At 34.2% G+C, this 11,884-nt stretch overlaps 1 protein-coding gene across 5 annotated transcripts in view; it reads left to right on the top strand.

Moving 5' to 3' along the window:
• The window catches only part of ODF2L (outer dense fiber of sperm tails 2-like), a 39,425-nt gene extending 27,910 nt beyond the window's left edge, over nucleotides 1-11,515 (top strand). For 3 of the 5 annotated variants that reach the window (XM_014532758.1, XM_005885498.2, XM_014532757.1), the window contains 7 exons: nucleotides 1,045-1,155; nucleotides 2,413-2,517; nucleotides 4,420-4,578; nucleotides 5,827-5,912; nucleotides 5,995-6,157; nucleotides 8,604-8,729; nucleotides 10,950-11,515. In XM_014532758.1, coding sequence (XP_014388244.1) covers nucleotides 1,045-1,155; nucleotides 2,413-2,517; nucleotides 4,420-4,578; nucleotides 5,827-5,912; nucleotides 5,995-6,157; nucleotides 8,604-8,729; nucleotides 10,950-11,078 — 879 coding nt within the window. In that variant the 3' untranslated portion in view covers nucleotides 11,079-11,515. The remainder of the gene's footprint in view (nucleotides 1-1,044; nucleotides 1,156-2,412; nucleotides 2,518-4,419; nucleotides 4,579-5,826; nucleotides 5,913-5,994; nucleotides 6,158-8,603; nucleotides 8,730-10,949) is intronic. The other 2 variants (XM_014532760.1, XM_014532759.1) reach the window with 2 other exon arrangements.
• Nucleotides 11,516-11,884: the final 369 nt, after the last annotated feature.

Below are 11,884 nucleotides of genomic sequence, written 5' to 3'. Positions count from 1 at the left end.
CCTTCCTGTGGTTCTGGATGATGTCCGTTTTGTCTTTTAGTTGTATTTTTGAAGTGGTTGTGTGAGGCAGCAATTTCCGGTGTTTACTTATGCCTCCATCTTGGTTTCTCAAGGATATGTTTTTATTGATTTGAGAGAGAGAGAGAGAGAGAGAGAGAGAGAGAGAGAGAGAGAAACATCGATGTGAAAAACACTGATACGTTACCTCTTGCACAAGCCTCAACTGGGAGGAACCTGCAACCTGGATATGTGCCCTGACCAAAGATCGAACCCTAAACATTTCGGTTTATGGGTCAGTGTTCCAACTAACTGAGCCATACTGGCCAGTGCAGTTTTTTATTTTTAGTACATATAAAAAATAGTGTTGGGGAAAAAAAATAAAATAAATAGTATTGCATGGAGGTAAGTAATCTATTCTAATAGTTAAACAATTATATACTACTGTTATTTACTGATCCATATTTTCCCCATTGATTTAAAAATCCAATTTTTGTCATATACTAAATATAATTTTAGTGCATTTTTCTGTTCAATCAACCTCTATATTTCTTATTTAGCATCTTAATATTAGTTCTTTATATATTTTAATATCTAATAAGTACTGAGATTTTTCCGTTTAGTATTTCTTTCAAAATTTCATTAGTCTTTCCTATTTATTTTTCTATATGAATTTTAAATTAATTTTGTCATATTTCCCTTCTCCCAATTGTTATACTTTTGTTTGAAATTGCATTAAAGTTTTATTGATTTGGAAAAAACTGGTATGCGTCTTCCCATCTAGGAACCTGGTCTATTTTCCAAGTCTTTTTTGTCAGTAAATTTTAAAAGTTTTAAAAATATGTCTTGCAAAAATCTTTTAAAGTTGTTTATAAGTTTTACTAACTTTTATAAACTTATGAATTTTTAGATGGTAATTATATTCAATCAAAAATAATTATTTTATTAACTTCGTTGATAAATGAGTTATGTTTTTATAATCCTATAGCATTGGAGGACAAATTAATTTTAATAATTTATAATTCCTATTTATATATTTCTTGTTAGACTTCATTTGCTGCTTTGAAGGACGAGGTTGTTTCCGTTGAAAATGAACTCTCAGAATTGCAAGAAGTAGAAAAACAACAGAAAAACCTTATTGAAATGTATAAAACTCAGGTGACCACTGCAATTATTTTAATGTTTGTGGGTAGACAATTTAAAGCACTGCATTTGTTTATGATCTACATAAACAGAACTGAAGAAAGGAGGAGCTATTGTTTGTGATAGAACATGACATGTCCCAAGTGTTTCTTAAGGTCCCAAATATTTGTATTAATAGATGACTTTGCTGATTCCTGATTTAAACATTCATTGTCTATGTATGTGTTGGATATTCTTAAAAGTAGATCTAAAATTAATTACGTAGATGTAATGTAAACCTCATGTATAATCTTGTTAATCTTGTTTATATTTGTCATCTTGTATATTTAATGGTATTGATTTGGAATATGACTCCTTTCTAGGGTCATTAAAGCCCAAGACTCCCTTTTTCCCAATAAACAAAGTTTCGTTCAGACTTACTCCTGTGAAATGCCTGAAAAGTACATATGACAATATATATGGAGTAGAGCATGTGCTGAATCGTAAATTACAGAAAATCGTAGGTTTGGGAAATGTGGTATTCAGAAAAACTTCATGAGAAAGATGGGATTTATGCAGGTCTGTGAATAATGGGTAACAATAGTCAATAAAGAGTTTGATTTTATGGGAAGAGAACATTTGAATTAAAGAGTAATGAGCTAAAAATAAAAGCTTAAGGGGGGCATAGTGTAGGTAAGTAGGAAGGGGCTGCATCTGGATGGCTTAGATGGGAAAATGGAGTTGAGATATCCAGTGAGTCATCCAAGCCAGAGGTAGAAATGGAGCCTATGATGGTTGATGGCACATGTTACTAAGAATGCCATCCCAACTGGTTGTTTGGGTTTAATTCCTTTGTAGGAATATCATGGGTGAGTTACCTTACTCTAGGCTCTGGGCCTTGCACAAAGTGCTCAGTCAGCTATTGTTTTTAGCAGGTTTTTGATTTGGAGGGTAAAATAATTGGTATGGGAGCTAGTTTGAACCAGAGGCTGGTTCTTTAAAGTGACATTGGCCTGCAAGTGAAGATCTCTCTAATATTCAGAGCTCAAGTGAAGAGTCTAGAAGTATTGATGGGAAAAGACGGGTAAATCATAAAAGGATTGTGAATTAGAGGAGAGCACTGAGTGATTCCTATATTTAAAGAAGGAGTAACATTAGATAAACCTACTGAGATATTAACAGGGAAATAATGATTTGTTTAAAATTGAAATTTCAAACTTTTAGCTTTTAATTTCATATTATGGCTCTAATAATAAAATAATAGATGTTACTCTAATAATATTCTATTATCAGGTACAAAAATTGCAAGAAGCAGCTGAAATGGCGAAAAGCAGATGTGAAAATTTGCTAAGTGAAAATAACCTTATAACAAAAAACAAAAATAAAAAATTAGAGAAGGTAAGTTTGACATTTTAAATAATAAAGTAATATTTATGTTTTAGACTTTATAAATATTATACAAATATCTTTCACTGTGGTTATTTTCTCTATTTTAGACCTAGGAATTATCTGTTCTCAGTCTCTGTAGGAGTTTACTTTCTGAGGAAATAATGTTTCTTCCAGGCTTGAAATGGTGTTTGTTTTTATGAATGTTTTTTCACTTTTTCTTTAATATTTGGAAGATCACATAAACATTTAATTATTTTTACTCAACGGGAGACTTAAATAGCTAAATAAATGGTTATCACTGAGCTTCATCAACCATAAGTATGCAAACTTGAGTACCTCTTATTTTTAATCTCACCTGTTTTTCTGACAGTAAATCTTTTGTGTCTAAAAAAGCAAAGTAAATATTCTCTGCCAAATGCTTTGTTGGAAGAAAAATGATATCATAGAAAAAAACCCCACATCATTTCCTTTTTTTCACCCTATTGCAACAGAATGAGAGGAAGGCCAATGTTGGCAAGTTATGATGTTTTTGTGAATATTTTTAAATTTTTAAATGAAACCACATCCCTTTTTGGGTCTTTTTAAGTTTTTTAGTAAAGCAGCAGTGAAAGCCATGGGACGCTAGCTCCTGGCTGAGAGGTCATGGGATGTTACTGTTCAGTTCCAACTGAGTGTAACATGGTCTCTGTTTCTGGATTTTCTCCATATGTTGGGACTGAGAAGTTCAAGTGAGGAATCAGTGTGAGAGTTGAGCCAGCGCAGACATTCTGCTGTTTAGACAGAGATAGATAACCCACCAAATGTGCAGTTTACTACTTTCCTAGAGTTACTCTTCCTATTTTTAGCACCTTAGAGAAAAAATAATTTCATCTATCTTGGTCTCCTTTTCTCCTGAGACTTACCAATGCAACTGTCTTCTGTTTTGCTAGGCAGCACTGTAAATAAAAGCCCATTTACAAACCCTGTTCAAAAGGCAGATGGAGCAGGAGCTGAGTTTTTCAGATACTGTGAGGTCACAGTGATTTCTTATTTGTATTAAACCAGAAAATTCTTCGTTTTTAAGTGAAATTCTTCCTTTTATTTTTCCACTGTTTTAAGTCTCCTGGTTTTCTCATGGGCTCTTAGATGTTTGGGAGGTGTGCTTTGTTCTAGTTTTACCTTTTGTAATTAAGAATGCCAGATGTTGCATAGTAGCTCTAGGTGGTCCCTGTGTCAGGGAAAGAGGTGGTGCTTGCTTTTCCTCCCTATGAACATCCTAAATGGTTATTTTTTTCTTAATTAACAGTACAAGCATATCTTAGGGTTGCTTCTTGTCATAACTCTACAAAAGTGCTACTGTAAGGAACTGCAGTAGCCAAAGAGATTAACATAGACAAAATTAGAGAGATTTACTTCATAGTACCATTAATGATCAAATAGTCTACTGAGGACTGATGATATTAGCTATCTTAAAATAATACACAGTAAAGCCCACCGATTTGGACTAAGATGAATGCAGCAAGGCTGCTGTAATTGAAATATCTGAATTAGAAGATGGAACGACAAAAAGTGACAGTTACTTTAGATTGAGGGCTAGAAAGCTACCATGCCAGCTTTATCAGTACATAAATGACAGGATTCAAAAGTTTCTTTTCCTAAGGAGGTTAAACATTCTCCCTCCACACTAATATTACTATATTCATTTATTCAACAAACTTTTTGAAAACTAAAGTATAACCCACTTTTGAGTTATATGTTCTTACTTAGCAGAGTCTAACTTAATGTTAATTCACATTTATTTGATGGAATCTTTTTGTTTAAAACCATTATTCCTAAAATACATATTACGTTATCAGCGTATCTAGTATTTAAGGTAGTGAAAGCAGTAATGCTGTGTGATCTTACACTTATTTCCCTAATGCCGCACCTCAGATGAGAGGCCAGATGGAGTCTCATCTGAAGGAGTTAGAGCACACCCGCGATTCCCTGACGGCGGCGGAATGGAGGCTTCAGGAGTGTCAGGAGAGTCTGGAGCACTACAAGGAGACGTGTGCGGACCAGGCGCACACCATTAGGGAGCTTCAGGGCCAGGTGTCCAGCCGTCATTCTCACTTTGCTACCTGTGTTAAAGAAGCGCTTACGAATGCTTTCCCCAATTGAGGGCACTCATGTCAGGGATTGATTTATTTTACTCCCATCTATGTCAGTTGATAAAATACCAGTTTATGCAGATACAGTACTATTATTTTGCAAGCTATTCTGCTAGTATTTTATAGTAAAAAAATTTGTAAACAGAATTAATTGCTTGTTTGGTTTATTCATATAAATCTATATTTAGATATTTGAGGACATGGTAATAGCATAAGAGAAGGAGCAATGCTATGTTTACTAGTACATATATATTTTTTGATGTCAGGATAAGGTTAATTATTGTCATTTATCTCACAAAAATTAGAGTGTATTTAATCAGAATTGCACATCAAGTTTACTTGGATTATTTCCAATTTTTTTGGACATACTTTTTCACTTCATTAGAGCAGGGATCAAGGATGCCCTGTTAGCACCACATAGCCATCTTCTAAGTCAATGCCTAGCACATATAGTAAGCACTTAATAAATATATTTTTTAATTAAGTACTTTTTTTTCAAAGAAGCATGTCCAAGGATGGTAGTATTTTTCCGTATTTGCAAAACAATTTTAGGAATGATTCCCTATCTTCCAAATGTAGTTTGGATTTTAATTTTGAAGTGCATCCTGTTTTTAAAAACATGCAAACAAAACGTTGCTGAATTTAAATTCCTGATAAGAGATTTCTAAGAAAATGTCAAATTACGTAGATAACCTAAGTTACTAATTGAAATTATGAAAATTTTTTTATTTATTTCAAAGCTTCTGAAACAATTTACAGCTTTTTTAAGCATTGGGAAGAACATTCTGTCTTGGTGTAGGCAAGTGTATTTTCATTGATTTCCTTGTTAATTTAATTTGCTTTTCACAAATATGTTTTTTATTCATAGTTCACAGATATTCAATTATCAATCACTATTTAAGTGAAACAAAAATTATAAGAGTAACTCTAAGTATTCGACAGTTTTTAAAATCTTCACACTGACTTAATAAAATAAATGACCTTTTGCAATGAAACGTTTTTTTCAGAATGTTTTACTAGCCATCTTTCAGAAAAATTTGTAGTAGATGATTTTTTATAAGGTAGCATAGCTTTATAAACTTAACCAATGTGATATTTCTTGGTGTCTCTCTGTGTAGGAGTAATAATAATATTTTCTTTAGAAATTTATTATAAAGAAAATAACCAAGAAAAAATTTTTCTCTTTTAGTTTGATGGAAATCAAAATCTTCTGACAGAGCTTTCTCTGGAAGAGGAAAATTATCTTATTCAGTTGAAGTGTGAAAACCTTAAACAGTAAGTACTAAATTGACTTATAATTGGTGTTGCATTTTTCTCTATACACTGTAATTTTAAAATATATGTTTTCTGTAAAAAGAAAATTAGAACAGATGGATGCAGAAAATAAAGAGCTTGAAAAGAAGCTGGAAAACCAAGAAGAATGCCTTAAGCACAGCAATCTTAAGTTTAAAGAGAAGTCTGCAGAATATACAGCATTGGCTAGACAGCTGGAAGCTGCTTTAGAAGAAGGAAGACGAAAGGTACAGATGGCCTTTATTTAGAAACTTTTTAATTAGTTTACCAAAGAGTCCTCTTTAAACAGACAATATCTCATCTTGCCAAACCTACATTTAGTTATTGTTTTTATCCTAATGACAGGGTGAAGAGAGCAATTACATTTTTGTTTTTTACCTACTTTTGCCTTTTGGAGCTAAACAGATATCTTACTGGACCAGAGTTTCTTTACCAGATCATGATGATGTGGCAGGGTAAAGGGCAGCGATGGAAAACACTTTGAAGGAGTATTCTCCTCCTCTCACCTTTACCCTCCCATTAAAAAATAAATAAATAAATAAATAAAATAAAACCAGAACATATGTGCAAATTATTGAACATTTTGTTTTCGATCAGGATCTAGTGAGCGGTAAAGCTCAACTCCCTTTTCTTTGGGCAAACATTGTTGCATTCATAAATACATGCAAGAATTAAATTCTAGTTAAATTCATTTGGTTAGCATTTAATAAGTATCTCACTGTGTGTCTCTACTAGTCCTGAGATGCAAAGATGGATAAGACCTGGCTTTAGCTCTCAGGACATTCATAGTCCAGGAGGGAGATGACAGGTGAACAAACATGCCATCCAGCATGTAGGTGCTACAGTAGAGGGGGAGGGTACAAGGTAGTTCAACCTGAGGGCGAGGAGAAATGATTCAGGAAGATCTCAAAGAAGAGGTAAATTTACGAAATGGTTTGAAAAGACGTGAGGTGGGCTCTGGTGTTCGTCAGGAACAGCATTTGAATTCTGTCTCTGGTGTATTATACCCTGACCCAGGACAAGTACTTGCCTAAACTTTAGTTTCCTAATTGAAAAAATGGTGGTCATGAGTTTCCTCCTAGGATTGCATGATGCTAAAAAGAGATCATCTATACCAGTGGTTGGCAAACTGCGGCTCGAAAGCCACATGCGGCTCTTTGGCCCCTTGAGTGTGGCCACGAAGTTTCAATCGCACTGTACATGCACGCCCGCACGTTGTATTTTGTGGAAGAGCCACACTCAAGGGGCCGCAGTTTGTCAACCACTGATCTATACTTTGATGATTCTCAGATATCTCTCTCTACTCTAGACTTCTTTGTCCCCTGAAATCTAGACTCAGACATTCTACTTATTTGATATCTCCACTTAACAGAGGCATCTCAAACTGAACCTGTCCAACACTGGATTCTGAATCATTCCCTCTAAACTCTCTTCCACCCATGGTCTTTCCAAAGTGTGTTAGTGGTAGTTCCACAAGAGTCAGATAAAATCCAATATCCTTGATATGTGACTCTTGTATCTCAAGTGTCATATACTTTTTTTTTAACTCTGGGAAACCAATTTAAATGGATATTGAAGGACACATCATTGAATAAAAGCTAAGTAATAAAATGTACTGCCATTGGTAGAATTGTAACCCAGGTTTCTCAGCGCCACCAACCTGTAGGAGGAAAACAAGAAGTGACTTTATCTTGGGTTCAGCCTAAGTGGACTTTGGAAATGCTAACGACCTCAGATTCCTACTCATAGTGTTCAGAGTCCCCGGAGATGCGTGTGCCCTTTCCTTTCCCTCCGCTGCAGTGGACTGTGGGGCTGTCTCTAGTTCCTGCTTCATGAGGCATGCTGTCACTGCACTGTCACCATTGTCCACACTGCGGGACATGGTCACGGACATGGATATTTGTTCTGAGGGCTCTTTCTCCCACAGCTTTCTCCCATAACTGCCAGCACGCCTCAGTCACAGTTGCCCTCAGAATTTGTGCACAAGACATCTTGGTAAATCACTTTACAATAACTTAGAACTTAGTCCATAGGAATTAGATTAGAGGATAGTTCTTCCCACTGGTTCCTTGCTCCTTATATAGTCCCTGCCTCCACTCGCATTATTGTGGCTCCAACCCTACCTTTTTGCAAATAGGCTCCCACATATCTGAATCCTTGGAAGAACATAGCTAAGTGAGACTTTCCACTAAATAAGTCAGAGAAATGTGAGAACTCAAATTCAGACCACTTGGAAAGTGAATGAATGAAAGCTCAATCTCTTTTGTTGTGTATGAAGTGTATATATCACCTGCCGTCCCCCAATTCTATCCATCTAAGCATTTAATGAGAACTTCCTAGATTCTAGCACCAGTCTAGACACCACGGTGAATATAAATACTGTAAAGCGGAGATTGGTCTCAGTAAGATATAAAAATATGGTATTGGGGAGAAAACGTACTGAAGTTACAGAATAGTGCAAATGCATATACCTCTTGTATCTTAAGCCATTTTTCAGATACTATGCTACATGTGTTCCTTAACATACAACAACTTTAAACACTTTCTAATTAAATTGTCTATCATCCAATTAATAATCTACTTGGAAAAAAGAGGTATAATGTAACTATGTCAAGGCTTTATACTTTAAAGAAAGTACATTTAGTTACTTTACTTTTTTAATGAAAATTACAGGTTTCTGAAGAAATAGAGAAAATGTCATCTAGAGAGAGGGCCTTACAAATTAAAATATTAGATCTGGAAACTGAACTTAGAAAGAAAAATGAAGAACAAAATCAACTTGTTTGCAAAATAAACAGTGTAAGTATTAGTATAGCTTATGTATTTTCATAAAAAATAAATTGGCATTTAACATTCTTACCATGTTAGTTTGCTTAAACAGTTAAAGTACAAAGTGAGGGAAATCAGGGCCATTTCTTTATTGATACTATTACAAATAACTATAAATCACACAAATTAAAAATGTAGGGTTATGCCAAAGAATTATTATCCTCATCCTTGATAGCTTCTGTTACCTTTCCCCCTGAGGTGTCATTAGGTCCTTTCTGTACACATTATTTGAGCATGACAGCTGCTTAATGAAAGTTACAGATATTCTACTTACTTCCTTTCTGTTATGAATTTTTCATTTCATTTCACAATTTAATTATTATGAGTTAGACTTTGATACTTTTCTTGAATAATGAATATTCTATCTTAGAAAGTTATAGGTTGGCATTAAGTAAATATTCACTATTGTTATATCTGCATAGGAGATGGCTGCTTTGGTCCACTCAGCCATGAAATGAGATTATGAAATTGTCTGTGTTTAATTAGTCTTCTAATGTTTTTTCCTAAATATTCCTGAAACAGCATAAGATAGTATGAAAGCTAGCACTAGTCATGACTAAATTACTTGAAAACTGTCTGCTTAAAAATGACATATAAAATAATGATACTTAATTTTTTTCCAGGAGCTGGAGACTCTGGGAAAATTAATTTTTCATTCCCAAGTGTCTAAAGAGTTGAAAACCTGAAAGGTTCAAAAGTTAAATGACTTTTTGGCATGTAATATTAGTTTAATTTTATTGCCATCAAAAGCTCCATGGCAATTTCAATCAGAACAAAACATTTTTCACTTTGAATTTAGCACAGGCCTTCCCTTTATTTCTATTTTTATTTTTATCCACCATCAGAATTGCTGATATTGTAAATATGTCATGTCCTTTGTATAGTTAAAGCTTCTGAAAAAATAAGTACACTAAGATGAGATGGGTTTTGTTTTAATGCTCCCAGTACTTGGCTAAAGCTGCCAAAATAAATAGATTTAATATTTGATGCTCTATTAACCCTGAGAAATTTTACAGTAGTAAAAATCTAGAATTCTAAGCATAGATTTAGACATTGCTAAAAAGGGAGCTTATGTATTCTGTCCCTTTCAGTGGGCATTTCAGTATTTATTTTGTATACATAACCTTGCCTCCAATTGAATCGTAAGCACCCAGAGAGCCTGTCTCATAATTGATTGTATCTGGTGTCTACCACAGTGCCCTGCCCATGTAGCAGGCTTTCATAGATTTTTTTTGCCCAAGTGTTCCAGTGGGGGGCAGAGTGGGTGCACAGACTTAAGGGTGTCTTCAGCAGCTTAACTCAGGCCAACCTTCCTGAAGCCTGAAGTGACTTTGGAGTCTTATCCTAAAATATATGCACATTTTGCATTCTGCCTCACAATATGTGGTTTGTATTAGTATTTTTTCCTCTAAATTGTTGAGTAACATTGATGTTCTACAAAGATGCATTATATTCATTCTGTGATTTTGTATAGCCTAGGCTAGCACATTTCTTCATCCCACCTACTTCACCTGAGGGACATTGAGCATTGCTCAGTTTCAGGAGGTGTCAGGTATTATTGAACACCGGATGGGAGGGAGATAAAAGATTTTTCTTGTCAAGGTGTCTACATTTCAGTTGGAAGCTAAATGATATCTTGGAAATTTATATGCCACTGAATATTTTAAAACTTTATTATGTTTGTAATTTTTACTTTAAATAAAGAATACCTATAATATTAAGAGTTCATTTTACTTATGAAAGATTCTAAAAATAAAATGTTTGTATTATCAAAGCTGGAATTCTGTCCATTTTTAAGACAGCAAAAGTCATTTTTATGTTATAAAATATGAATTTTTAGGTAGAGAAAATGGCAAAAACTAGTATTAAAATGTCATGTTAGATGTGAGAAATTAGGACAGCTTTAAATAAAACCCACTTATTAAGTTAATCATGTTAAATGTGTAATAATTTGGGGCTAAAAGAATATGTAGTACAAAAAATATATCACAGTAAATATCACCCATTTACTTTTTCTTTATTTTAAAGAAAAGTGAGCTCTAAGATTAGTTATTAACAAACACATCAGATGGTTAGGAGTCTTTCTTTTAAAAAAATTAAAATTCATGTAGTCAGTTATTGTATATATAAATGTTATATTATGACTATCCTTTGATATGAATGTCATTATTGATTATCTTTTTTTTTTAGAAAACACAACATCAGGAAGTATGTTTGAAAGAAATACAACATAGTCTTGAAAAGTCGGAGAATCAAAATGAGAGTATTAAGAATTATTTACAGTTTCTTAAAACTTCTTATGTAACAATGTTTGGATAAATTATTGAATTTATTTTCTGTAAACAACAGGTTTTTATTGTGAGTCAAAAAAGTGATTAGGTAAAAAATATACTATCTGTTGTTATACTTTATGATTTGTGGGTGGTGGTATCAGAATTTTTATGTAAAGATTTTTTAAAAAATTATTATCCAGTTGAAACTTAAAACAAGAGATGTTAGCATTCTTTTTTGCTGGATAATTTTTACTTAGCTCTGGTTTAATTTCTAGTTAAGTTATATTGGTTTTTCGAATATTTTTTATACATACACAAAAGAAGCCAGAATCATTCTTTGTGTGTCTGTAGCCACCATCCAAGTGAATTGTAATCTACGTTAATTATGAGCCAAATACATGATTTTAAATAATGTAGATCATCGTTTTACATTGTGTAGCTATAAATGTATTATATAATAAAGGAAAATATTCTGGATATGAATTTTTAATAATGGATAGTTACATACTTTCTAAAGATACCTCATGTCTTGATGTACTTAATATTGCTTCAGGTATATGCTAAGATACCATTATAATTTACTAGAGGCCCGGTGCACAAAAATTTGTGCCCCCAGGGGGGAGGGGGGTCCCTCAGCCTGGCCTGTGCCCTCTCACAGTCTGGGACCCCTCGGGAGATAACGACCTGCTGGCTTAGGCCTGCTCCCGCATGGCAGAGGGCAGGCCCAATCCCTAGGTGCAGCCCCTGGTCAGGCTCAGAGCAGGGCTGATTGGGGAGTTGGTGCGCCGCCCCCTGTCATGCACAGAGCAGGGCAGATCGGGAGGTTGTGATGCCACCCTCAGTCACGCTCAG

Source organism: Myotis brandtii, unplaced genomic scaffold (assembly GCF_000412655.1).
Source record: "Myotis brandtii unplaced genomic scaffold, ASM41265v1 scaffold909, whole genome shotgun sequence".
Lineage (NCBI taxonomy): Eukaryota > Metazoa > Chordata > Mammalia > Chiroptera > Vespertilionidae > Myotis > Myotis brandtii.
This window is presented reverse-complemented; position numbering and strand designations above follow the sequence as displayed.